General features: G+C 41.3%; 1 protein-coding gene across 1 annotated transcript in view; it reads left to right on the top strand.

The window, feature by feature from the left end:
* The window catches only part of NFATC3 (nuclear factor of activated T cells 3), a 76,274-nt gene extending 48,840 nt beyond the window's left edge, over window positions 1-27,434 (top strand). Inside the window, exons 8-10 of the mRNA XM_055000350.1 lie at window positions 528-654; window positions 8,240-9,307; window positions 23,862-27,434. Of these exons, the coding sequence (XP_054856325.1) occupies window positions 528-654; window positions 8,240-9,307; window positions 23,862-23,986 (1,320 nt within the window). The 3' untranslated portion in view covers window positions 23,987-27,434. The remainder of the gene's footprint in view (window positions 1-527; window positions 655-8,239; window positions 9,308-23,861) is intronic.
* The last annotated feature ends 506 nt before the right edge of the window (window positions 27,435-27,940 follow it).

Here is a 27,940-nt window from a genome sequence, read left to right as displayed (position 1 = left end):
AGTGATAACTAAGGGAAAGTAATGGAATTCATTGACGTATCGGTTAGCAGATATGCAGATGTGTTTGTGGAACTCGGGAGCTGGCTCTGAGGAAGGGAGATGGACCTGGCGGGAGGGGGAAAGATCCTGCTCCTGTCGATGCCTTCTGTTTCTTCCCCATCCCCTCACTCTAGCTAACATCTTCCAGGCAGTGCTCAACTGAGAAATGTCAGAGCCCAGACTGGCCTAGTTGATGCTGTGCAAAAATAACAAATGATAGTGTTGCGGGCGGGTGACAAGGGGACAGAGTTGTTTGGGCTCTGGTGGCTGCAATAGCATGCATGTCGGTGGTTTGGTGGCCTAACAGGCTTTTCATGAAAAGGAAAAAGGGACCACCACTTAAAAGGCTCTGTTCTGTAGTCCAGTGACTCTTTCTTGACAGCATGGCACATGAGCAGGGTATGTGGTGGCTTGTGAGGAAGAAAGTGTTTTCTGAAGGTGTGCCCTTAACTTTTTTCACATAAAGCGTATTCATTTTTTCCATTCAGACTACAATTGTTCTTGAAGTTCCTCCATACCACAACAAAGCGGTTTCAACTGCTGTCCAGGTCCAGTTCTATGTTTGCAATGGCAAGAGGAAAAAAAGCCAATCTCAACGTTTTACTTACACACCAAGTATGTACACTTTTCTCTGATTGTAGCACAGTGGGTGATGTTCAAAAAGTTCTTAATTTTTCTTTTGTTTACTATGGCCCTTAAATTGGGTTTCAAAGCAAAATTTGGGCATGTGCATTTTTTCAGGGCTTGAGTTGGATTTTGACCCAGTCTACAACTGGGTGGTAGAGAAGGATGCATGCAGTATTTGAATGTTTTACTGCAGCTGAACACGCAGCTGAATGGGCAAATCAGGAGAGAGCCCGTTTAGTGTAGTGGCAAAGAGCGGCAGGACTCTAATCTGGAGAACTGGGTTTGATTCCCTACTCCTCCACTTGAAGCCAGCTGGGTGACGTTGGGTCAGGCACAGCTCTTCCAGAGCTCTCTCAGCCCCACCCACCTCACAGGGTGGTTGTTGTGAGGATAATAATAACACACTTTGTAAACCACTCTGAGTGGACGTTAAGTCGTCCTGAAGGGCAGCACATAAATTGGTGGTGGTTATTGATATTGATGATGATGATTGGACTTCCTGTTTGGGATCCATGGAGGTCTAACGCAGCTCCACTTGCGGAGCTGACCGGACTGCCGTTTTAACCGGCCGGCGGGGTGAAAATAGCCCGCGGCCGACTGCTCTCAGGCGGGGAGCAGGCAAAGAACGCTCAAGACCCTAGGGTGAGCTAGATCTCGGACGAGGGGGGGCTCTACACAGCGAGTCTCCCCCCGATCCTTGAGGTCCCACCTTGCGACGGGTCGGCTATAATCTCTGCGGCAGTTTTGGGGCCAATTCGGCTGGCATAAGACCTACATACCCAAGCATCGATTGGGGGAAGAAGCTGAGAGGAGAACTTAAAATCGAAACAGCGATTACAACCCGAGAAAAGTGAAGAGAAGGTAAAGATCATTATCTTCTGAGACGGGACAGATTGATAAAAACAGAGAGGAAAAAAAGTAGATTTTTAAACTGCAACAGACTAGTGAAAAGGAGGGGAAGACTCGGCAGGAATCGAATTTAAAAAGAGACTAAGTTTAAAGAAGTTATTAAAGAAATGGGACTATTGTTTTGAATACCTGTGGCTTTGGAGCTGTGAGAAAAAGACACCATCGCGAGATCTGCTGTGGGAAGACGGGAGACAGGAAGTGCGTAATAACAATAGAGTGGCTGGAGAGAAGCGGCCCTTGCTGGAGGGCAGGAAGTAGGGAATCGCCATTTTTGAAAGGGGAAGGGTCGCGGCTTCAGCGGAAGAGGAAGTAGGCCATCTTGGATTACAAAATCATAGAGAAACCATAGAGAAAAGACGCCCGACATTTTGGACTCTTTAAAACTTAATTTCTATAAGAAGACCGGGACATTTAAAATAGAAAAACGTTAAATTTTACGCCACGGAGTTAAGGAAGAGAGCGGATTCGTGGGAGCGAGCTAAAGCAAGCCCCACGATGTCAAAAAAAGAGTGGCAATCGGCAATAGAAAACCTGGATAAAAACCTGGACAAAAAACTTTTAGATATGATTAAAGAACTTAAGGACACGAAATTGGAGCTGATAAAAGAGGTTAAAGAGGTTACACAGACAGTAAAATCGGAGCTGTCAGAAGTGAAAAAAGGTATGGAAACAATACGAAGTGAATTACAAGGAACGCAGCAGAGAGTTAAAACAGTAGAAGACGCGATGGAGAATTTAGCAGACACGCAACAAACAGAGATGAGATTGGTGAAGGGGAGAATGTCAGTTGCAGAAACTAAACATATGGAGAAGCAGCTACGTTTTCGTGGCTTGCCAGAAGTGGAAGGAAAGTCAGCGCAAGAACAGATGACTGAGGTGTTGGCTGAGTACCTGGGGAAGGAGGAGGAGGAAGTTGTGGCTATCCTAGATGTGGCATACCGTGTGAATTCGAGAATAGCAACCCAGAGGAAACTACCAAGAGATGTGATTGTGCAGTTTACAACACGAAATATGAAAGAGAGGATTGTGACAAAACAGTTTCAAGATCCATTGGAGATTGATGGCAAGACGATTATTATAATGAAGGAATTGCCCAGATCAGTGTTACTGGACCGGAAAAAATATAAAGTGCTAATTCAGATTTTGAAGGACATGAAAATCAGGTACAGATGGGAGTTACCGGAAGGAGTGTCCTTTGAGTTTGGAGGGGCCAAAAAACGCATCAGATCTGAGCGAGAGATGGAGCGATTTATTAAGGACAATGAAAAAGACTTACCAACAAGATCATGAGTATGGAGTGTAAAGTATTATCTTGGAATGTAAATGGACTAAACTCACCGAATAAGAGGAAAAATACTTTTCACTGGCTACTAAAACAAAAATGTGACATTGTTTGTTTGCAAGAGACCCATATCAGAAAGCAGGATGTAAAATATTTAAAATCTGGAAAATTGGGCAAAGAATATGTAGCGGCCTCCAACAAGAAAAAAAGAGGAGTGGTGTTGTACATAAAAGAGGAGCTACAGCCAAAATTTGTTATGAGAGATGTGGAAGCTAGATTTGTAGCAGTGGAATGTATTTGGAATTTAAAGAGAGTGTTGGTAGTCGGACTTTATGCACCTAACGGTGCAAAAGAAAGCTTCTTTGAGGATTTAAGGAAGCATTTAGACGATCTTGCATACGACCAGATAATTCTTGCTGGAGACTTCAATGGAGTGACAGACTTGGAACTAGACAAAAAGACTACAACGGCACAAAAGAAAAGAGGACTATTACCAAAGCTTTTTTTTGAGTTGATTCAACAAGAGACTCTTGAAGATGTATGGAGGAGAGAATATCCTAAAAGCAGACAGTTTACTTTTTATTCTGCAAGGCATTCTACATTATCAAGAATTGATATGATCTGGGCCTCAAAAGACTTAGCATTATGGACTAAGGAGGTAGAAATAATGCCTATGGTAGGCTCAGATCACAACCCAATTATGTGGAAATTTGGAAAAAAGAGAAAAAGGAAAGCATGGAGAATAAATGAGGACTTGTTACAGGAAAGAGAGAATATGGAAATACTGAGAAGAGAGACAAAGTTTTTTATACAATACAACGTGAATAAAGAAGTACCAACCAATAAAGTTTGGGATGCTTACAAGGCGGTTGTAAGGGGCATACTAATGGACTTAAATGGTAGAGCAAGAAAGAAGAAAGAGGAGAAAAGACAAGAGATTGAGGAGAAAATAAAAGCCAAAGAAACACAGCTAAAAAAGAGACCAGGGAAAAAGAAGGTATACCAGGAAATTAAAATACTTCAAGAACAGCTAACAGCAATGAGCAATAAAGAATTGGAGTGGAATCTCAAAAGACTGAATCAAAAAGCGTTTGAGGGTGCTAATAAACCTGGGAAGTACCTGGCATGGCAATTGAAGAAGAAAAGGGAAAAGAAGATAATAAATAAAATTTGCGAAGATAACAAAACGTATTTGGAGCAGGCTACCATTAGTAGAGCCTTTTATAAATTTTACGCTAAGCTGTATAATAAAAAAGAAGTAAACAAAGAATCACTAGCGTCATATTTGGAGAAAACCAAACTTCCAGAAATCTCGGAAGCTTGGAGAAATAAGTTGAATAGTGAAGTAACTGACGAGGAAATAAGTAAGGCAATACAATCTGCAAATCTAGGAAAGGCGCCAGGGCCAGATGGACTTACGGCTAAATTCTATAAGACAATGGCTAATGAACTGGCACCATTCCTAAAAGAGGTGATGAATGGGGTTTTAAGGGATCAAAGGATTCCAGAAACTTGGAGTGAAGCGAATATATCATTGATCCCAAAAGAGGGCCAAGACCTGACTAATGTGAAAAATTATAGACCTATATCGCTACTCAACAATGACTACAAAATTTTTGCGAAGATATTGGCGGAGAGATTGAAGGGGTGGCTCTCGGAAGTCATAGAGGAGGAACAAGCAGGCTTTTTGCCAGACAGACAAATAAGAGACAACTTAAGGACAGTGATCAATGCTATTGAATATTATGACAAGCGTTGTGACAAAGAGGTTGGTTTCTTTTTTGTTGACGCTGAAAAAGCGTTTGACAATTTAAACTGGGACTTTATGTTTGCCACTATGGAAAAGCTACAATTGGGAGAAAGATTCATCAGAGCAATTAAGGAAATTTATAGAGACCAGACTGCAGCAATTGTGGTGAATGATGAATTGACCAAGAAATTGACGATAAGTAAAGGAACAAGACAAGGTTGCCCGTTATCTCCATTGTTGTTCATTTTAGTATTGGAGATTCTGATGATACAAATACGTCAAGATGATGAAATTCGTGGAATAAAAATAAAGGACTATTCATACAAGGTCAGAGCATTTGCGGATGACATAATGTTAATTGTAGAGGACCCATTGGAGAACATGCCAAGAGTGATAGATAAGATCAAGGAGTTTGGAGACTTGGCAGGTTTCTTCATTAACAAAAAGAAGTCAAAGATATTATGCAAAAATATGACTAAGCAGAAACAACAATTGTTAATGGAAACAACGGATTGTGAAGTAACAAGTAAAGTGAAATATTTGGGAGTCGAATTAACTGCAAAGAACATAGATCTATTCAAAAACAATTATGAAAAACTATGGACTCAGATAGAGAGAGACTTGATTAAATGGAATAGATTGAATTTGTCATGGTTGGGTAGGATTGCAGCAGTTAAGATGAATGTGTTACCAAGAGTAATGTTTTTGCTACAGACAATACCAATCATCAGAGACTCCAAACAATTTGAAAAATGGCAGAGGAAAATATCAGATTTTGTTTGGGCAGGCAAGAAGCCTCGAGTGAAAGTGAAAGTTTTACAAGATGCAAAGGAAAGAGGCGGAATGCAACTGCCCAATCTGAGACTTTATCATGATGCAATCTGCCTAGTTTGGTTGAAAGAATGGATGACATTAAAGAACAAGAAACTATTAGCCCTAGAGGGATATAAAAAAATATTTGGATGGCACGCATATTTATGGCATGACAAAGTAAAGGTCAACTCGATGTTCCTGCATCACTTTGTTCGGAGAAGTCTATACATAATCTGGAAGAAGTACAGAATTTATTTACAAGAAGGAACCCCTTTGTGGGTGGTTCCATATGAGGTGATAGACCCGAGAGCTGTTGATAATGAACAACAATGTTTAACGTATAAAGAAATAACTAAAACTGAAGCATCCAAACTTAGAATAAAGACACAAGAGGAACTATCACCTAACTACGATTGGTTCCAGTATAGACAGATCAGAGACTTATATAATTCGGACTCTGTAAAGGGAGGTATACGAATAGAGAATTCGGAACTAGAGCAGACCCTTCTTAAAGAAGATAAGAAAAGAATATCCAAGGTATACCAAGTACTGTTGAAGTGGTATACCGAGGATGAGATAGTTAAAACACAAATGGTGAAATGGGCTATAAACTTTAATAAAGAAATAACAATGGAGGCATGGGAATACTTGTGGAAAACTACAATGAAGACAACGACATGTATTAATATCAAAGAGAACATTCATAAAATGATCTATCGTTGGTACATGACACCAAAGAAGATTGCGCTAGGGAATTTGAATACTTCTAATAAATGCTGGAAATGTAAGAAGCATGAGGGCTCCCTCTATCATATGTGGTGGTCGTGTGAGGTAGCCAGGCAGTACTGGGGGGAAATAATAAGAGAAATGAGTGAAATTTTACAATTTCAAATTAATAAGAACCCAGAACTCCTGCTACTGAACTTGGGAATGGAGGGAATTCCAGCCCAACACAGGACGTTGATATTTTATATGACAGCAGCAGCTAGACTTTTGTATGCGCAAAAATGGAAAGTACAAGAAGTGCCAACTATTGAAGATTGGACTTACAAATTGCTGTATATGGCTGAAATGGACAAGATGACAAGAAAATTGAGAGATCTGGACTCAGGGCAGTTCAACACAGACTGGGAGAAGCTGAAACAATACCTGGAGAAGAAATGGGAGGTGGGAGGAAAACTGTGGCAGTTTGAGAACTACTGAAGTATTGAAGTAGAGGGGGGAGACTTTACCGGGGGGAGAAGAGATAAATGTGAATTAATAAGCAGTCAGATTAATAGATTGACATATATATAGATATATATAGGTTAACAAACAGAACATAGAGAAAATAATTAATTATAAGGACTAAATATAAGGAGCGATTAACTAACAATATTTTCTTTTTTTTCTGACAAGTTTTGTACCAAACTGAATGTCTGAAGATATAGATGGGTCAAATTGATTGACTACGTGAGGAGAGATATATAGAACTATTATAAAAAGATAGAATGAGTAATATATATAGAGAATAAGTCAAATTGTTTGATATAAACGAATGTATGATCTATATGGTTTATGATATATAGAAATACCTGAAATTGAAAAATTGGGATAAATTGTTTATCTAAGATAGAAACAAAGGCTTACAGTTTGGGCATATAATGTTAAAAAATAGTTAAGGATGTACTGCTTAGAATAATGGAGAATATATATTTGTTTTAGATAGAGGAAGCTAATAAAAGTAAGGGAAAGGGGACAAAGGGTTGGAAAGCTGTTGGAAGTCAACAAAAAGGGGGGGGAAAGGGAGGGGGTTAGAGATGAAAAAATTGGGGAAAATTGAATGTAAATGTGGAAATAATGGATTCTAACCCAATAAAAATTTTTCAAAAAAAAAAAAAAAAAAGATGATGATGATGATAAAAATAAATTATATTGCTCATTCAGCTGGATGTTAAAAACTGTAAATACTTCTGGTGGCGCACACACACACAGACTTCTCCTGCCAGTGTGTTGTGGCTGTCTAGTATTATGGTCAGTTTCTTGAGTTTCCACCAGTTTCATGTTTGGGTCCAGATAGCTGCAGACTAAGACACCCCCCCCCTCACAGTAAATATTGGTTAAATAATTCCAGGAAGGTTGGGAAGAAGGTTGCCTTGGGTCCGTTTTTATGAGGAAAGACAAGGTGTAACAATTTTAATAAAATAAAAACTTAATAAAAAAGGGGAAACAGCTTTTGCAGACAAGAGGGTCACTGCTGAATATAATAATAAGTAGAAATGCAATTAATTTAATTTTACTTTTCTAAATTATTTCCCTACTGTTTCTTAACCATAAGTTCTTTTATATGTAGCCTCTGGGGAGCTTCTGTGCTTGTAAAAATCTCTTATTTGTGTGACATGCTTCTCCCTCTTGATATTTTTTTCACAAGATAGCGCTATAAGACTTGTTCAGAGTGAAAAATTTCAAAATCTGTAAAGTAGTGGGGCATACAGTTGTAAGATAAACACTATCTCAGTATGCACAGATACATGTTTGAAAGCAAATTTACTGTTCTTCCTTTTATTGCAATAGTTTCATTCTTGCATACTAAATGGAAGTATAGCAAGTGAATGCAGAATATCCTCAGTTAATCTACTTCCCCTTAAAACAGGGCCTTGAATAGGACAGCTGGGGAAAATACCTATCTTGGTATCTTAATTGCAGCTATTTTTCTGTGTTAAGAGCGCACGGCTAGATGTGCCAGGGTTCCAACTTAGGACAGTGCAGCGTCTTACATGTTAATGTGGTGAACATTGTACCTCATGAATTTTAATTTCATTGGTTTCCTAACTTTACAGTTGTACTGAAACAAGAGAACAGAGACGAAATGGATTTGTCTTCAGTTCCCTCATTGTCCCTGACTCGTTGTACTGGTGTTAAAGGACTTCCTTCTCTTCAAGCTCAGCTATCTTCACCAGATTCTGGGCTCTCCCATGAGAGTTTACTTTCTACTTCATCCAGGAGCCTTGTATGCCCAGTTCAGCAAGCATATACACCTCTGGTGTCCTCCACGGTATCCCCGATGTCTCACATCCAAGGTAGAAACATTAGCACAGGTGAAGAGCATCCTGTTTTGTCTTCAGCTGTAGTCCACCAGTCTTTTCAGGTCACGTCAGCACCTTCTGCGAGGCCTTCCTACCAGCCTATGCAATCGAATGTTATGTTTAACGGACAGTCTGGTCTTCCCATGAACTCTGCCTCTGCTGGCCAAGGATTTGATGCAATTTCGTTTCAACAAGATGCAGCAGCTGTACCTCAGTTGATAAACCTTAGCTGCCAATCTCTACCACCGATGCCGTATCATTCTTCAAATCTGGGTTCAGTGTCAACTCCAGCTGTAGCGGGAGGCCATCCTTCATCGCACCCTGCTCAACATAGACAATCGTCTCCTCACCTGCAATCGGTGGGGTATCATTGTCCAAATCCCCGGCAAAGTTCTGCCTCTTCTGTAATGACTCAGTCCCTTGGACACCCTTCCGCTCAGCTGCAGCAGGTCGCTTACCATTCTTCAAATCCAGGTAACACTTCCTCACCGTCCCCCAAATCTTCTCATTCTATGGTCCATTCACCACGATCTGGACCATCTTCTCCGCAACTGCAGCCTATGCCTTACCAGACTTCTAGCTCAGGACCTGCCTCCTCACCTCCGCCTCCAACTGCTGTTGGCCACTCTGGGCAGCAGTCGCCTCAGGCACACAGTCCAGGTTTAGGAGGAATTGCTGCAGCTTCATCCTTGATACATCATAACGTTTGTGATGCGTCTCCATTTTCACCAGAGGAGACAGCGATTAACGTAAAGCCTGAACCTGAAGATAGAGAGCTGAATTTTCAGACAATAGGGCTGCAAGACATCACCTTAGATGATGGTAAGTATCTTTTTCTGTCTGGGGTTGGAGGTTAAATCGTGTGATAACTGTGGAATAAGGATTCTGTTCTGCAAGGCTTGGTATACTTTGGATTCTTGTGAGCTGTATTGTTTGCAACAGTGTTGGGCGAAGCAATGAAGGTGCAGTTGGGAAAATGCACATTTTGTTAGCATGTTAAGTTAGACCCAACCAGCTTTTCATCCATTGAAAAAGGAGGGGAGAGTCCCATTTGGTCACCGAAGTGGCCGTTCTGAGTGTCATGGAACCTGCCTCGACCAAAGCTGTGTGGGTGGTGGAGTGTAGTAAGGAGGGGAATTGTGCAAGATTGAGTGAAAAAAGCTGGATGGATTCACCTGTGTGTGGAAATTCCTATATGAATATGTCTTGCCTTGATAAGCTACTTAAGGTAGTTCCTCTTTGGTATTTTGAACTGGCCCAAAAAGCATAGGAAAAAGCTGTTTTTACTAGTGAATTGTACAATTTGTTTTCAGATTGTCTTGCAATAGCATAAAATTGGCTGCTCCTTGGTTTGGGTGACTGGCTAAATCTTTCATACATGAGGTACAAGTCATGGCAGCTGAATAAAGAATATTACTTGGAGCTTTATTCATATGTGTTCACTTTATGCTTTATCCTTTCAAAACTGCTAGGTATGTAGAATTTTTGTGTGGTTTGTCTTGCACACACATTAAATGTCTGAATAATATCGTCATGATAATTAGTATAGAAAAATGGATATTTCTAAAATCTGCTTCGCAAACTAGTAAGGTCAGCATAACTGGACTAGACTTAAACTGGACTAACTGCAGAAGCTTTACCTGTTAATCCAGTAACGTAAGAGTAAAACAAGACTTTAAAATAAGTTACTCGTAACATTTCCTAGTCAAATATGCATAATGAACTCCAAATTTCTGTACAGAATAAGAACTGACTGATTTTTGCCTTTAAAGTTCTTATGAGTAGAATAATATTATATTCTGCCCCTCAGACAACTTAACGCCTACTCAGAGCTGTTTACAAAGTGTGTTATTATCTCCACAACAACCACCCTGTGAGGTGGGTGGGGCTTAGAGAGTTCTGGAAGAGCTGTGACTGACCCAGCATCTCCCAGCTGGCTTCAGGTGGAGGAGAAGGGAATCAGACCCAGTTCTCCAGATTAGAGCCCTGCCACTCTTAACCACAACACCCAACTGTCTCTCCTTCCCCGTGCGATATCCAGAATCACAATTACTAGTGAGTGGGGCTGAGCTGCGGTGTCCATTTTCAGGCTTTCATTTGGGGAGGGGCCACGTCTCCGTGGTAGAGCACCTACTTCTCATGCAGAAGGTCCTAGGTTCAATCCCCAGCATCTACTGTTAAAAGGATCTGGTAGTAAGTGATGTGAAAGGCCTTTGCCTGTGCGCTTGGAGAGTCAGTGCCATTGACACTGAAGCACAGCGGTCTGACTTGTATAAGGCAGCTTCATCTGTTTATGTAGTTAAAATGCATATTTCAGCTTAACTTAAAAATATAGAAATGAGTCAAGAAGATGCTTTTACATTTTGGGGGGGGAAATCTTTTTTAGTGTAACTGTAATATTGATGCAGACAAGAGGGTCACTGATGATAATAATAAGTAGAAATGCAATTAATTTTATTTTACTTTTCTAAATTATTTCCATACTGTTTCTTAACCATAAGTTCTTTTAAATGTAGCCTCTGGGGAGCTTCTGTGATTGTAAAAATCTCTTATTTGTGTGACATGCTTCTCCATGAAGAAGATGCTTTTACATTTTTTGGGGGAAATCTTTTTTAGTGTAACTGTAATATTGATGTCAATCCAGTTTTCCATATGCACACTTATGCTGGGTTTTCTGGATATTTGATCTGCAAGGATTTTTTCTGCACTAGAAAAATGCCCCATTTCTGCTGCAGAATTTTGGGAGAAAACATCAGCTTTGTTGGTTGATTTGCTGAGGACACCTCAGTTTATTCAGTTGATCAGCTGAGAAACTTACAAGTTTTTTGTTGTTTGTTTAAGGCACTGACATTGCTATGTAAAAAAAAAATTAAATGCCAGAAAAATGGAGTTAAACGTATGGGAAGCACAGAGGGAAACTTTAACGTTTCAAGTGGGGTTCAGGGCTCTCTGCAGAGTTTTTTGAGTTAGACATATTGCAGCCTTCCCCCCCCCCCCATCAGTTTGTTTTTAGGCACCAGCGTTGTAATGTTGTAGTTTAAATTTTTTTAATTCATGAAAAAACTGAATTGGTTGCTGTTCAACCAATCAGGGTGTGTGGGGATAAAGGAGAGGGTGAAAGTTAGGGCCAGGGCTAGGCTTCACACCAAAGAAAGCATTTTGCACTTCAAGAAAGCTGTAGTTTCACTTCAGGGAGTGGGGGGACATTGGGGTGTGCGTGCAGGGAGAAAAGCTGCAGAAAAGCCAAGGATCGTTTCTGTGACAGATGCAGTCTTTTTCTGTGCAGAATGCAAAATAGTCGGAGAAGCAGTTTGGAGACTGAATTGGGGTATTTTGATCATACATGCAGAACTCTGGAGAGAAATCAGTGCAGTATTGGGCTAGAACCAATGAAAAAGCTCTATGTGGAAAAGACCTTTATTAACCAAAACATGAAGCTGCCTTAGTCAGACCATTGGTCTATCAAAGTGTTGTCTTCCCTAACTGGCAGCAGTTGTCCAGGGTCTCTGGTTGAAGTCTTTCACATCTCAGTTACCTGATCCTTTAAACTGGAGATGCCAGGAATTAAACCTTGGACCTTAGGCATGCAAAGCAGATACGCTAGACTGAGCCATGGCTTCTCCCCTACCAGTTTAAGAGGTTATGTTAGTCTGAAGGTATCTTCAGAATTAGGTTGATGGACCTTTTGCTAATCATTTTTCACTTCCTTTTCTGTTGTCCCTCCCATTACATAAAGCTGCAGATTAGAAAGCCAAGTAATAGGGCTATGCCTTTATCCTAGATAAAAACCGAAAGCTAGCCCCACCCCCTCTCGGATTTCTGTTTAGAATAGGAGTCATCATTGGAGCTAGTCCATTAACTTATACTACAGCCTTATTTAATTCACTAGCAGTATTGTGTCTTTGCAGTGCTCAGGAGCAGGTCTTGGAAGCTCACTGGCTAGGCTGCCCCCCAAGTTCATGTGCTAGAGGGCATAGTAGCTTCACCTCCAGTGCAAGCATAGAGTGGTGCAGATAAGACTGGGGAGACCTGAGTTCAGATCTCCGATCAGCTGTGGCGCTTTCGGAATGACCTTAGGTCATAGCAGGCTAAGAGTGTCCGTCTCATAGGATTGTGTTACCGGTAAAAAACAGAGGGCTGAACCGTGTAGGCAGCTGGTCAGTCTCCTGAATCCATGTTGGCAGAGATGTCAAGGAATAAGAGAGAGAGAGAGAAAGCTACTTGACTGTAGCTTTTCTCGGAGGCGCTGCTATGCATTTCTGCAGGTGCCATCTGTCGAGCTACGTTCGGTACTAACTGCTGTGACGGCACTGGGGGACTTCGTTTTGGACAGAAGCCCCTGCCAGAGCGTGTAGATTTACAGAGACATCCTAAGCAGAATTACAGTTTTCTAAGTCCATTGACACAAGTGGGCTTAGAAGGATGTGACTTTGCTTAGAATGACATTGTTAGGTGGTGCCTTAAAGCGAGACATTGCTGCTACCAGGCATCCTCCAGCACCACTTTTTCCAGGTGCCCTGTGGAGGTAGGCAAAGAGAAGTCAAACTTCTCTGGTCATCATGTCTTACACTGGATGCTGGCGAAATGGAGTCTGCTCCCTCCCTTCTAGACTCCCGGACATCCACAGTGAGACTTGAATATTTATTTATTTGTGTTATTTATATTCTGCCTTTCTCGCTGAGACTTAAGGTGGATGACACAGTGTAAGTCACTACAAGCTTTCCGTCATTCATAGGGTGACATGTGAACTGCCTTTATGGGAAGCCTTTCATATATTGTCCTGCTGGTAGCTGGTAGATAGTTTGAAGATCTTCTGTGGCTTCTCTTGTTCAGTGCTGGGTTTTTATAATGGCATTCAATGCTGATCAGTAAATTAAGTGATGTGCTCAGTTTGTATAACTTCTGTGTGTAATAGATCAGACCCTATATGGAAATAATACAGGACAACAAATCGACTTTTAATTTTAATTGTTTATTAGGAGCTCCTGTGCTGCTTGTGGTGGGACTTTTTTTCCAAGACATGTGTAATACTTGTCTTCCTCATGTCCTCTTGATCACAAACCAGCAATTGCAGCTTGTTTCTTCACAGTACAAGTTAATTATATCCTGGCCTGCTGCTATACTGAAAGTTGACATGATACCTCTTGCTGGTTGTGTACAACAAAAGATAAAGCTAAATATATTGTATTGCCAAAGCTTGTATAGTTAGAGGGACTTGTAACCTTATCACCGCTGTTAGTCTTTTGCATGTAGATACAGATAGATTGTGCAGGGAAAAAAAGCCCCAGGCTCCATTATGATCGTTGTTGTCCTTGAGGCTTCGCTAATTTAATCTTTAATTCTTTTTGCATTTGTGAATCTGTTTACCGACACAGCACAGCTAAGTTAAACTATTTTTTTATATCACAAAACCTGTAACATTCTAATATTGCAAATGAGAGATGAAGACCGATACTGGCTGTAATGCAGAAGCAACCTTGGTGGCTAACAACAAAAAGGGTAGCAATTAAGAATTTAAATCAATATAATAGGTCAGTAACACAACTCAGTAAAACTATTCCCACCCTCTTCAAAACTAGACTAAGTCATAAAACCAGCAGCCAAAAAAGCAGGCAGTGCCTCACTAACCATGCTTAGAGGATTGCTGTCTGAGATTTGGTTTGGCGGCACATGTTGTGCTTCTGCTAACAAGTGAGGGGAACGAACAAAATGTAGGAGGTGGGCCAAGAAACCTGAGTAGTTCCTATCTTGCTACTTCAGAAAACAATTCTGTGTACTATACGTGAGGATCAAAGCAGATTTTGGCTGACTTCAGATGCTCCTGTTTAAAGCAGGGGTTGGTGTGCATATCCTAGGGATGACCTTTAAAATACAAGTGTGGAGTTAGGGTCTTGTCACCCCACCTCTTTCATGCTCTTGGCCTCATCTGACACTTGAGTGTCTAACAAATCTAACTTGATGTGTGACTTGTATGCTATAAAATCAAGGTATACAGAGCATGCAAATGGGACCTGTGCATACTGTTTTCTTTGTGTAGATGCAAATGTGAAATGTACCCCACAAGTCCAAATTGACTTTTTTTGTTTAAAAAAACAATTTTATTAATAAGATTAAAAGCCCAATAAAGGGGCGGAGAAAGAAAAAATTAAAGAATAGAGAAAAAAGAGAAAGAAATGAAAATCAGTAAGGTATTTCCATTTAACCATGAAAGTAGACGGTGTTTTATCAGAGCTGTAAGTTTAGCCATCTCCGCTAACTTCATCATTTTCACAATCCAGTCATCCATTGAAGGCAATACTGTACTTTTCCATTTTTGCACGTATAAAAGCCTAGCCATCATTGTCTTATATAGAAATAGAATACCATGTTTGTTTTCCAACTGTTTGTCCATTAATCCCAACAAAAAGGCTTCTGATTTAAATTGTATATTGATTTTCAAAATTGTCTGTATCATCATAAGAATTTGTGACCAATTTTTTTTTGCTTTAAGACAAGTCCACCAAAGATGATAAAATGTTCCTTCATATTGCTCACATTTCCAACGTTTGGCATACCTTTGCTCATTTTTGCTAATTTATCAGGAGACATATACTACCAATACATCATTTTATAGAAATTTTCTTTAAGTGTGAATTCGAGCCCCTTTACCCACATATTTTCCCACTGGTCCATTGGAATATTATACCCAAAATTTTTAGCCCATTTTACCATACGATCTTTCAGATTCTTCTGTTTCAAATTTCAACAAAAGTTTGTACATTTTGGCAATAATGTTCTTATCATTTGTACAAAGCTCTTTTCCAGACTGCTTTATCATAATCAAAGCCCCATAATTTTTTATATAATTTAAACCTTTTTAGCAATTGTGCATAGAAAAACCATTCACATTTATAGCCTTTAGCTATTAAATTTTCCCTTGTCTTCAGTTTACAATCTTCTTGTGAGAACTCTATTAATTCTCCATATATCAACCATCTCTGTTTGGTTATCATTTCACATCTATAGAAAGCTTTCTGTGTTGAAATCCAAAGCGGTGTCTTCTATGATAGTCTCAGTTTATATTTATACCAAATTCTCAAAATGGCTCTCCTAATATAATGATTTTTAAAGTCTACGTTGACCTTCACTTTATCATTCCACAAATAAGCATGCCATCCACATCTCAGGTCATGACCTTCCAAAGTCAAGAGCCTATCATTTCTCAGAAGCATCCCTTCCTTCATCCACATTAGACACGAGGCAGCGAAATACAACTTCAAGTCTGGTAGACCTAAGCCCCTCTCTCCTTTGCATCTTGTAAAATTTTGTATTTAACTCTTGGTTTTTTCTCCTTTCCATATAAATGTTGATATATCCTTTTGCCACTGTTTAAATGGTCCTTCTGAAGTTAAAACAGGTATTGTCTGGACAAATTTACTTTGTTATGGTGACCCATCCCGGGCTGGCCCAGGAGTTTGAGAAGGTAGGGTGGGTGGGGCACAGGGTTGAGGAGATGTGGGAGGATGGCAGATGTTGACAAAGAGGTAGGACAAGTGGCGTAGTGCAGTTCATCCCTCCCAGCAGGTAGAGGGCAGTGAGACGCTTCAGGGAGCTGGGCAAAGGGTTGGGCTGCTGAAGGAGCAGTGCCAAGGCCAAACCTGTACACGCACACCATCTCTTTCACTCCTCTGACTTTTCCATGCACTGAACAGGTCCCACCTACTCTCCAGACTTGCCCCTCTTCTTTCACTATTATTGTAAAGTTACTAGTCGCCAGACCCCCTCGTTATTGTCACGAAGAGGAAGGGAGAAGCAAAAATGTGAGAAGATGGAAAGGAAGAAGAGGAGAGAGAGAGAAGGGTGCAAAGAGCAGGAACTGTCGTCAGGAAGGGCCAGCCTGCAACCCACTTTTCAGAGGCTTCACTACCCACTTTTGGGGCCTAACTCACAGGTTAGGAAACAGTGGACTCGATGGCCCTTAGGGACATTTCCAACTCTCTGATTGTAGGTAGTGGGAGTGTGTAAAGTTGGCACAGTTCTCCGCTGTGTGCGCATATTAAGTTACAAATATCAATATAAGACTTTTAAGTTTTTTCTTTGCTTCCAGAGGGTCTTGTTTTTTCACTTTAACAGAGTTTAGGGCACCTTAATCTGGCTTCTGCCCCTTTCTTTTGGAGGGATCATTTATTCAGTTGACTCATCTGCCCTTTCAGTCTAGTGAACATGTTTTTTTTTTACTGAAGGAAGCATTTTATCACCCAGCAGCCTTGACCACCCTGAAATAGGTGAGTATTTTTACAATAAGTTTTGACAGTGTGATCTAGAAAAGGGTCGAAATTATTTTCATGTGGATCCATTTACTCTAAAATTTAGAACTCTTACTGGCAGATTCCTAAAAAATGATTCTGAATTAAAAAAACAATTATAAATAACAAAAGGAGGCGCTGTTCTGTGATAATTTATGAGGGTGGGGGGAATCCCACCCACCCCTGCTGGTCTCTGTTTCTTACCCTTCTGTTCTCCCCCTTCCCCCTGGATTTGAGGCCATCCAGTTGATGAATGGGGGAGTGGAAAGCACGGGCACCCCTCTCCATCAGCTTGTAGGCAATGTTAACACAGGTTGCCTAGCAATCCCAAAGTGGTGGCTGAGATCTTGCAGTGTACTGTCATGAGCTCTCAATTGACATTTCTTTTTTGTTGGTTGAGATATCTGCTTAGCAAATTCATTTATAGGTTTGGGGTTGTTACTCCCCGCCCCCTTTGTTACTTGTAGAATTTATATTCTCAGGGCTCATTTTGAGGGGGAACACGCAGGAACGCAGTTCCGGTAGTTCTCCAAAGAGGTCACATGTCAGGTGGCCCTGCCCACCTGATTTTTGGCCATTTGGGGCCCGTTTTGGCCTGGATTGGGCCCAAAATGGCCAGGATTGGGTCCAAAACAGCCAGGATAGGTAAGGCCAGGGGGTGTGGCATATGCAAACCAGTTATGCTAATGACACACTTCCGGTGATGGCAAGGGGTGTGGCATATGCTAATGAGTTATGCTGATGAGTTCCTGCAGCTCTTTTTCTACGAAATGACCCCTGTATATTCTTATTCAAGACTGGAACTTTCCCCCAGATCTGCAGAAACACCTGCCCAATTCACAACTGGCCCTGTTGTATCTTGATCAACACACAGTGCCAGGTTGAGAATTAGGTCTCTAAGAGGTGGGGGACCCTCAGATGTGGAAGGAAAGGAACATCCCATTCTCCTTTTGTTTCCACTTTTCATTGTTTCAAAGCGCTTGGATGTTGCGGTATGTCTTTGTCTGACTCCCTACAATTTCATGTATTTTATTCAGGCTCTGAACACTAGAAAGAAGTGTGTAGAAGCTCATGAGGCAGCATTTGAAGACTGTATGGGAGTGTGCAGTCTGAAGGGTCGTTTGGATGGAGAACCTCCCAAGTTTTAGTAAAGCAGCATGTCTGCTCAAGCTCTCCAGTCCAATGAGCTAAAGTTTTGTCCGAGTTCCTTTGGATGCTTTTTCTAGCCCTCCTCTGAGCCCATGAGACTTTAGGTAGAGTGGGACTAGGGAAGGTTTGTTACCAGTCACATAAGCTGGAAAAGACGTACTGAGGTTACATAATGATGCAAGAACTTCAGTGGGGTTGGAGCAGTTGGAAGAGCTTGGTCAAGCGAGCTCAGTTGCAGGGCTCTCTTTCTGTCAGGCCTCTTGACCTCTCAGAGGCGTTAAACACTGGGGAGTGGGATTCGTCCAGCTCTGTCAGGTATGTGATTAATATCCAGACTCGGGCCAGAAGGAGGAAGTTGTTTAATTCTGCAGAAATTGAATGACTTTCCCGAATCAAATATATAAATATCTTCCATGGAACAAAACCTGTGAAAAATCAGCTTGGCTGTAACATCCATACAGTGTATCACTTGACAGTGAATTCAGAGGTGTTGCTACTCACCCAAGATGGACAGGCAAATGATAAACTGCATGCCTCTGGGCAGGCTGACTCAGGAGCCCATGACTGGGTGGTCAGAAAGCCTTATATAACAGCAGCTATTGATTCTTACAGCCATCTGCAGCATTCTCTCTCCCAGTCCTCCCTCAGCGATGCTTTCTACTCATTCAGAGCCAGGCACAGTCAGACGGCTTCTTGCAAGAGCAGAAAAGAACAAGGAAGTTGCAGTGAAAGGGAAGTTGTAGCAACTTCATAGTTCCTCTCTAGTGCTGTAGTAGGGCGCTACTGAAGAGTTAGTGAGCGGATGGCTTTTGGTGAGTGGATTGTAGCAGCAACTCTGAGCCCTTGGCAGCCTTTGGCCATAGGGAGAATTGTTGACTGAGCTCCTGTGTTAACCCACTCCCGTCATTAGACTTTTAGAGTAACAAACGCAGTAACCTTATGGTCATTTCTGAGTTCTGTTTGTGGCTTCCTGAGCATAGTTTTAAAAGGGAATAGTTTCCGTAGTCATTTATGCGTGTTTAAAATACTTCTAAGCTGTTCTCCCAAGGTGAGTAGCAAAATAAATTTTAAAAGTAACTAAATCAATAAACCCACTAAACAGACAAAGACAGCAAACTGTAATAAATGGGATTTCAGAGCCCATGTCCAGGCTTTCAGTCGGTCAGATGTGCATCCCTTTTTCTTTTTAGTCCAAAACAGTGTTTCACCAGCCCTGAATTTCCTTCCTGAAATCTGTTTCACAGCACCTCTGCAAGGTCAGTCAGGAGGGAGCCATCCTCGCCACTTTTGTAATGTGTTCCAGAGTAAGTGGTGGCGACTGCAAGGCCCATATCCAAACGAGGACCGATTGCACCCTAGCAAGGGAAGGGCCGGTGAAAGGCACTGAGGAGGAGTGAGGAATTCTGCTGAACAACCGGTTTAAGCAAACCTTTTCTGCTTCCTGGATGGTCCCTGCATGAAATTAATGTTTCTCTCATTAGTTATATGGATGTGTCACTTAACACTCTGGGCAGGATTAGTGGCCTTAGAATCTAGATGTGCTTGCGCAAGTTGGTTGGTTGGTTGGTTTTGTTCACTTCATTTATACCCTGCCTTTCTCCCTGGTTGGGATACAAAGAAACTTAACATCATTCTCCTCTTGTCCATTGGGATGGGGTTTTACCATATAAAACCAGATTTGTAGAGGGCATTGGAGCATAGTAGTTAGAACATTAGAATTTAACTAGGAAGATCAGAGTTTCAATCCCCACATATCATAAAAATTATTGGGTGACCTTGGTCCAGTCACTCTTTCAGCCTAACCTACCTCACAGGGCTGTTGTGAAGGTAAAATGGAAAAAGGAAGAGCTATGTATTAGCTCCTTGCAGCAAGGGTGCCATAAAAACGCCCGAACTAAATATTTGTAAAGCTTGCCTGCTAATATACTTCTACCTTAAAGATCAAAAGGCAAGGCAGTTCATTCCAGCAACTTCATCAAATGTCACTTGCCATCTGTTCTGCTCACCACTATACTCCCTCAAAATAATTTCTAAATAGTCAGCAGGTAATTAAGTAGTCTGGAATTCCAAATCTGCAGGCTCATGCAAACAGGAGTCCCATTTTGCTTTCCTTCCTCTCAACGCCTGTGGTATAGAATCACCACTCTTTCCCCTCAAGTATCCCTCTGAAAATACATATAAACACAACCCATCTCTGTAAACGTCCTGTGCTAATGTATTCTGTTCCCTTCTTGCTGATGCTCCTACCAGTCTGGTAGTTTATCAGGTGAATCGTTTGCCACTCTGTTTTTAGTAAACATCGACTCCATCCATCCATTCTAACAGCATACTCTAAATGCAGTTCCCTTAGAAGTGATATTAACCAGTGCACTTCCTAACTGCAGCCAAAATTTTTGCTATTGGAGTGCCTAAGACCCCGTGGCGCAGAGTGGTAAGCTGCAGTACTGCAGCCCAAGCTCTGCTCACGACCTGAGTTCGATCCTGGCAGAAACCGAGTTCAGATAGCCGACTCAAGGTTGACTCAGCCTTCCATCCTTCCGAGGTCAGTAAAATGAGTACCCAGGTTCCTGGGGGGAAAGTGTAGATGACTGGGGAAGACAATGGCAAACCACCCCATAAAAAGTCTGCCAAGAAAACGTCCGGATGTGATGTCCCCCCATGCGTCAGTAATGGCTCGGTGCTTTCACAGGGGGACTACCTTTACCTTTAAGACTTGCTAGTGGCTGTGGCGGTTAGAGTGCAATGGGCAGATTGTTCTCATAGGATTCATTGTTATTGTCACAGTGCAGTTCCACATGGGGGGGGCTGTGTGTGCGGGCAAGCCTTCGATGGGAGAAACTTCCAGAGCTCTTCAGAACACGAGAAGCGCTCCCTGACCCCACCATGTGCTAATTTTTCCTGCCTTTTTCAGTGCAGTGAGCAGGGGAGGAGCGCCTAACCATCAGGTTTTTCTCTGCTACTGCAGAGCATAGATGCTTCCTCAGTATCTCTTAGTTTAGAGTCACCTTCAGTAATTTTTATGATTCCTTTATTCTGGCTTTGGACAAAAGAACTTTAGTGTGAGTTATCCCATTTTTGCCTTCTTTTATCAGTTTTTCTTCTCATTTTTTTAAAAAAGTGGGATTTAACCCTTTTGGAATAGCAGTAACTAAAAGCCAAAAGTAGTGTGCCAAAATCTGTCTGCATTATTTATTTTTAAAATATTTATACTCCATTTTGCAATGATAGATTTCTGTTGCTGACTCAGTGACCAGATAATAGCCAATATCAATGCAAGATAAGGCTGTTGTAATGATTTGCTCTGTTTTAAACTTTTTGTTAAACCTTTGGCTTTGAATTTTAAATTCAGGTCCTGGGTTGCTCTTTGTTTTCATTCACTATGACTTAATGATATCATACTGTTCTGCCTTTTGCTGTTTCGCTCTTACTATTTCTGTCCTGAGCAGTTTATAGCAGAGGTTTAGCTGTGGAAGCACAAAATACGGTGCAGGATCTAAGCTATAAGAGCTGAAAATTAGCAGCAATCTGCTTCTAAATCCAACTTCTTTGCTGGATTCACGTGTTGCCATTTCTTATCAGCAGGGCTTTTTGGGGGGAAAAGAGGTGGTGGAACTCAAGACTGCACAATGACATCACTTTGGGTCAGCTGGAACAAGGGGGGAGTTTTTTAAAGTTTAAATTGCCCTTGGTGAAAATGGTCACATGGCCGGTGGCCCCACCCCTTGATCTCCAGACAGAGGGCGGGGCCACCGGCCATGTGACCATTTTTAAGAGGTGCCAGAATGCCGTTCCACTGCGTTCCCGCTGAAAAAAAGCCCTGCTTATCAGGAATGTAGCAGTAGCAAGGAGCCGCAGCCATTGACTTGAACAGCAGTGGGTTCAATAGCAGCATTTTGTTCATAACTGGTGGTGTATCAGGTTGCTGTCACTACTCTGTTCCTGTATTCATTCATTAAAACCAGCATCACAAAACGGCTTCTTAAAATCAAAATGACAGAATGAAAGTGCAAAATATATGTAATCTGTTGTCATTCAACAGTGTGTCGACATACATTCTGTTTAGTTAACAATTTTAGAGGTGTGCCAGGCATGCATTGAATCACTTAAGTGGGTTATTAATTTCACATGATGCCTGCCATTAAGATAGAAAAATGAAATAAAATATGACTGGATTGAAAGCTGTTGATGAAATAGTTTTTGCTATAGTGACTGTTAGAGTTTGTTGACATATTATTTCCTTATTTTTTAATTTATTTAGGATATTTCTATGCTGTTTTGCCTGTTTGAGGCAACTTTCAATTAAAAACTAAAATATAAAAACAAGTAACTGGGCATAAGCAGCATAAAATCTATCCATAAAACAGAAGCAGACCATTTAAAAGCTGATAAGATAAAAGCCCTAATTAAAACTGAGGTGGGGGGGGGGAGGGAGAGATGTGCTTTGATCTGATCCTTAAAAAAAAAAAAACAGTAAAGTTAGGTACCAGGTGAATCACAAGGGGGGAAGGCATTCCAAAGGAAAGTGCCACCACAGAAAAGGCCCTGTCTTTATGATTGTTAGGCTCACAGTCATCAGTCTACTTCCTGGCTGTGGTAAAGTAGGTGAAAGGCTGCAGAGACTTGGCTATGTAAGGAACTGTCCAATTTGAGCAGCGTATGGAAATGATGATGGTAGAGATCCAAGTGTGCTGTTCGCAGACGCCTCTGTACATTAAATCTACTGGAAATGTTTGTGCTAGCCAAAATTGGAGGCGTTCCAGTGCTTTCTCCAGCTCGTTCCAGATTCGCCATATTACTAATCGGAGAGAAGAGGAGAAATTGGAGGTGGAGGAGTACTGTTGGAACAGCTTAGGACAACAGACTAGAGAATGCTGCAACCCTTCTTTCCCCTGCCTGTGAACTTTTGCTGGTACTTTGCAGTAATACCCTCAAGGGTCTGTCCGTACAGTAAAATGGGAAATGACTGTTTTCTTCCACGATAAAACCAAGGTTGGAAGTAGACAGGAAAGAATCATCTTTCAGGTGGGCAATAGAGAAAAAAACATTTTTGTGGCCTTGCATGTTGCTGCTCAGAACAGTTCCAGTGAAGTGCGTGTGTTGGAGTGTCGTCTGGATATACTTTGATGGGGCTGTTTCCAAGACCTTGGTGGCCCTCAACATTTCTGTGGCTCCTGTCTGGTGAGCTGAGCTGCCAGAGAGACAAAGGCCAGCTGTTGAGAGAGGCTGTTGCTTGTTGCATAAGTTCTTCTTAGTTTTCACAACCATGAAATAAACTTGAGCTGCAGCAAAAAGCTAGCAAATGCAAGACACAGGGTTGGATCCCACGGTGACCCTTTCCTCTGGCCAGTGATCCTTTCCTGATGCAATAGTCTCTTCTACCAGAACAATGCACCTCTCAAGGGCTGGCCTGGCCACTAGGCAAATCGAAGTAACTGTCTCGAGTGCCAAGTTAGAGAGGAGCCAAAAAAGTCTGTGTTGAGTGACAGGAGTGCTGCCTTCTACTGAGCCCAGACGATTGGTGTGTTTAGCCTAGAGCAGCCAACAACCTGGAGAAGTAATATCCTGTCCCAGTGAACTACAGATTTCAAGGGGATAACTTCTCATTTCTCTCTAGTGGATGGGAGGATGCCAAAGTCACAGTTCTCCTAATCAGCCCTGGCCCTTCTGCTGGTGGACTAGATCAGATCTAACGGAGCGCTTAGCCAGTTCTAAAAATGGCTGGCTCGTGATCTTACCTGCCGTTTCCCAGAGTTTCTTAGTCTACATATATTTTTGGTTTATTTAGAAAAAAACACTAGCATTACAAGTCTTTAAACCTTGAAGTTATAATTTTATTTAACATGAGTGAGTGGCTTTTTTTTTTCTTTTAAAGCTCTCCCCAGAAAGCCTTTACAAGAGCTGGAAAAACACATTGACCTATTTTTTCTTCCCCTGCCTTTCAGTGAATGAAATCATAGGAAGAGACATGTCGCAGATTTCCGTGTCCCATGGAGCCGCGGTGGCCATCCATCCTCCGCACACGTGTCCTGCGTCTCTAGAGGCGGGCCTATCGGATGGCGTTCAGTAGCAGCTCAGCTTGTGGGAAGCGATCCAGACCGTGCTGCACTTTTCCTCCGAAGACTGCTTCATCCCTTCCTTAGACTTACTGTGCTTCCGACTTTGTGGCCTTGATGATCTGGAGCGGTGTGGCTGTTTTGGGGAGGGTGGGGGGGGAGGGTGATACTTCTGGCTTGGAGACCGGAGCGGTCTGATTTTAGCTTCCTTGGATGCTGTAAACATTGGTAAAAATGGACACAGGAGCAGCACAAGCGACTTTAACCTTGGGGGGAGAAACCACCACCACCAATGAGCTTTGCTTGTTTTTGTGCATTTGAATAGAATACTTTTATATTAAGTGCTTAATGTATGGAGAAGTAGTTTTTTCGCTCTCAATATGCACAGTACTGAATGTGGGGGGGGGGGATTTTGTAAAATACACATCTTCGTATGCTGCTTTTTCTTTAGGAGAGAGATTAGGATTGTAATATAAATTTGTATACCTTTTGGGGGTCGTTTTGAAGAGCCTTTAAGCTTATATTGTTTTAAAGAGAACTTTTTAAAAAAATAAATGAAATCTTCCAGAGGCACAAAAGTACCTTGTCATCTTAAGCCAATGCCTTGGAAGGGTCGTGTATAAGATTATTAGCATTTTCTTTGGATTTATAGGAAGCAAAGCCAAATTGTAGGTTTGTGTTCTCTACACATTTTTTTAAAAGCATTTGGTAGGCTGAAAAGAGACCATTCCATCATGGAAATATTGGGATAGAAATGACATTCCGAGATACAACTTTTATAACTTTATAGGTGACCCCCCCCCCTTGCCAGCACAGGCCCCTATAACTGAAACAGCGTTATGTGTTCAGAACAATTTATAGAAATACTCATAAGCAGAAAACTAAGATGGGGGCTGGCTTTAAAACCAACGTTTAGATGTCCTACTCTATAGTAACACTGTTTGGTCAGAATAGTTTTAAGGAGTTATCCCCACAGAAATGTTGTCTTGAAATCCCTCAGGTAGGGTTATTTTTTAAACTCTGTCCACTTATTTTGGTGGATAAACCTCTTACTCAAACTTGCTACTTCAGAATATTTTCTCGATGGGATTCTGGCTGTTTATTTTTCATAGGAGTCGATGTAAAGTCAGATTAAGTACAGTGTGTAATAAAGGGGGTGAAACTGATTTTGATAAGTTTATGAAAAATATTTCAGATTTTGAAAAATTCTCTGGGCTTGTTTGATTTGGACCACGCAGAGTGTTGTATATGGAACCCAAGTGTTTAATATCAGAAATGTCACTAGAGGGGCTTGATATTAGAATTTTTGTTGCTCTGTTCATAGAGATAATATTCTGGTGACAATGAAAACAGAACTTTATTCAGTTTTGGCCAGCCTAGAATGTGGATACTCTAAATTGTGAAAAATCCTCTTTTCATGAGGTGAAAAATGAACTCCCTTTTTGTTGTTCTTGGTGAATTGCATTGCCACCTAAGTCTTAACTGGATCTGAATTTTTGATTCCCCATTTAAAGGTGATCCATAACTAGAACACCCCTTTATTTTTCATACCTTTGTCAGCATGCTTACTGTTGACAAAATGTCTGTCCAGGGGTCCCTCCAGAGAACTTGTGAATAGGAAGCTATCAGTGTCTAATTGTTTTGTCTCCTGTGAAGAAGAAGTTTACATCAGCACTTGGCGTTAGAAGAGGGATTGATAAATTGTAGCCTGACCGGACTGTCTGCAGACCAGCTTGGCCCCTGGGTTGCAGTTTCCTGCCACTCCGTTGTCTATCCAAGCACAGCACAAATTTGTCCCCCTGTACTTTTGAACATGAAAACAATAATTCTAATAAAACGTGTTCATATTCAGAGATGGGAAACGAAATACATATTAGAATCTGTATTTCAAGTGGGGGGGGGTTGCTTTGATAGGAAAATGCTATCTTTAATATTTTAATCTGGTGGAAATTTTATTTGAGTGGCTCACACTTTTTGGCGGTGTCCCCAACTGGTAGATCCACTTTCAGTTTGCTCCCAAGATGCATAACATTCCCATTTGCTAGGGGTTCCTGCGTTGCCATATTTCGAAATCACAAGGGTCAAGGTAATTCTGTTTTTGAGAGGAGAGGTGGAGGTGCTGTTGTAATCAAATCTGTGTCCTGTTTTGCTGACTTTAAAACATTTTGTAAAAACTGGGAGTATAGCTCGTTACATTTTGTAGCATTTCACTCCCTTGAACTAGTATAAGCCATTTTCCCTCGTAACAGTGGCTGTATTCCAGTTTTTGCTCCTGTAATGAGTCTGCAGTAACCGATGGTTACTGGAATATTTCAGGTTTCTGAGCTTTTTTGTACTCTGTGGGGTTTTCTGCTCCTTGATGGTAGGGAGGGTAGAGCCTTTTCTCCGTCTAGGTCCTCCTGAGTTCTTTTGAATTGATACTGTACCTAAAATGTGGGAGCCCAACCCATCCTGACTTGCTATGCACTAAGTGGGCAATCCAGCAAGTTCTGCAGCGTCACAACCTCTCTCCGGCTCAGCAAGGAGCCACCTTGCACGCTCACTGAGACACGGGGTTTTGTGCCTGCGGAGTTGGTAGAATGCTCATGCAATCTTCTGATGCCTTTTAAATACCTTGATGCCTGTAGAAGTAGAAATGCTTTCCTATTTAAAACAAAAAAAATATAGATTTCGGTACTAAAAACTGTTGTATTTTTGCCTTGTAAAAGCTTCAGTACAAGGGTCTTAATTTTGTTTTATTGCTTGTGTGATGCTATAGGTAAGACTGTTGATCTTGTGAAATGTAGTGGGTATGAAAAGCTCATGATCTCCATTGGACTATGCAAATTTACATTTTTTTCAGTAGCAGCCTGAGTCTCAGGCACTTTGGAATCTCCTTTGCTAGCCTCCCCCACTTCAAAATGTACAATTGCTTTCAATGCTGGAGTCCAAATTTTTAAAATAGCAGGGAAATTACTAATCCCCCCCTTTTTACAGAAAAAGTAGAAGTTTCTAAATCAAATGCGGGGGGGAATATGTGGCCCATTTGATATGGGCTGTCAGAGTAGGTTTAGTTTTTACCAAAGTTTGACCACAATCTGGCACTTGTAATAAACTCTTCAATATGGAAATGGAACTGCCATTTTTAAAACCAAAGATTAAAGAAGAGGAAAAAATGACACATTTTGTTTGGGTGCAAACAGAGCTTTGAAAACTCTATTTTTGATACACAGAAAGAATGTCATTCCTTTGAGGTTTGGAGATTGTTCAGAATTGAAATTTTGTATTTAACAATGTGGGACAATAATGATTTAAGACTAAAGGTTACATTTTAGATGTTTACAGAGCCTTGTATTGTAATTTTAATGTACATTTTGTGTATTAAACCTTTTGTAAGTTATGATTGCAGTGCTACATGCAGAAATACAAAGGGAAGAACTTGCATTTTAGGCTCTTGAATCATAGTGTTGAAATAAAGAAGAAAATGCATAACAGTCTCTCTTTCTGTGGAAGTGTATATTCTGTTTTGGACCATGTTTTGTTTGTGCAAGGGATAGAGAACTCATACGACTTACCCAGGCATCACAATTTGCTCCTGAACATGACCAAACATTATGATGGTAGATGGCTGGGAAACAGCCAGCAATGCCCCCTTCATCCCAACTGCATGAGACCTAGGGTTCCTTGTCAAGTGCCAGGAGATTTGGGGTGAGGGAGAATGCCTGATGAGGATGGAGTTTGAAGAGATTATGTCACTTCCAGGTGACCCTGTAGGCAGCCTACCCTAGTCTCTATGGTCTTTACCATAGAGACTAGCAGAAATTCCTAGTGTCATGTGGAGGCCATGTTTTTCATCACGCTCCTCAATTGAGGCTGGGGCTTGTAATTCCCTGCCCTGGGCTGGTAAATGGGATGCCTAGCGGGAACTGCTACCCTTCCATGAATGGCTTGTGTGTGGTTGAAACAATATTTTAAAAGACCTAGCAGGT

Source organism: Eublepharis macularius, chromosome 16 (assembly GCF_028583425.1).
Source record: "Eublepharis macularius isolate TG4126 chromosome 16, MPM_Emac_v1.0, whole genome shotgun sequence".
Lineage (NCBI taxonomy): Eukaryota > Metazoa > Chordata > Lepidosauria > Squamata > Eublepharidae > Eublepharis > Eublepharis macularius.
The sequence above is the reverse complement of the archived record's forward strand: the minus strand, read 5'-3'. Positions and strand labels throughout refer to the sequence as shown.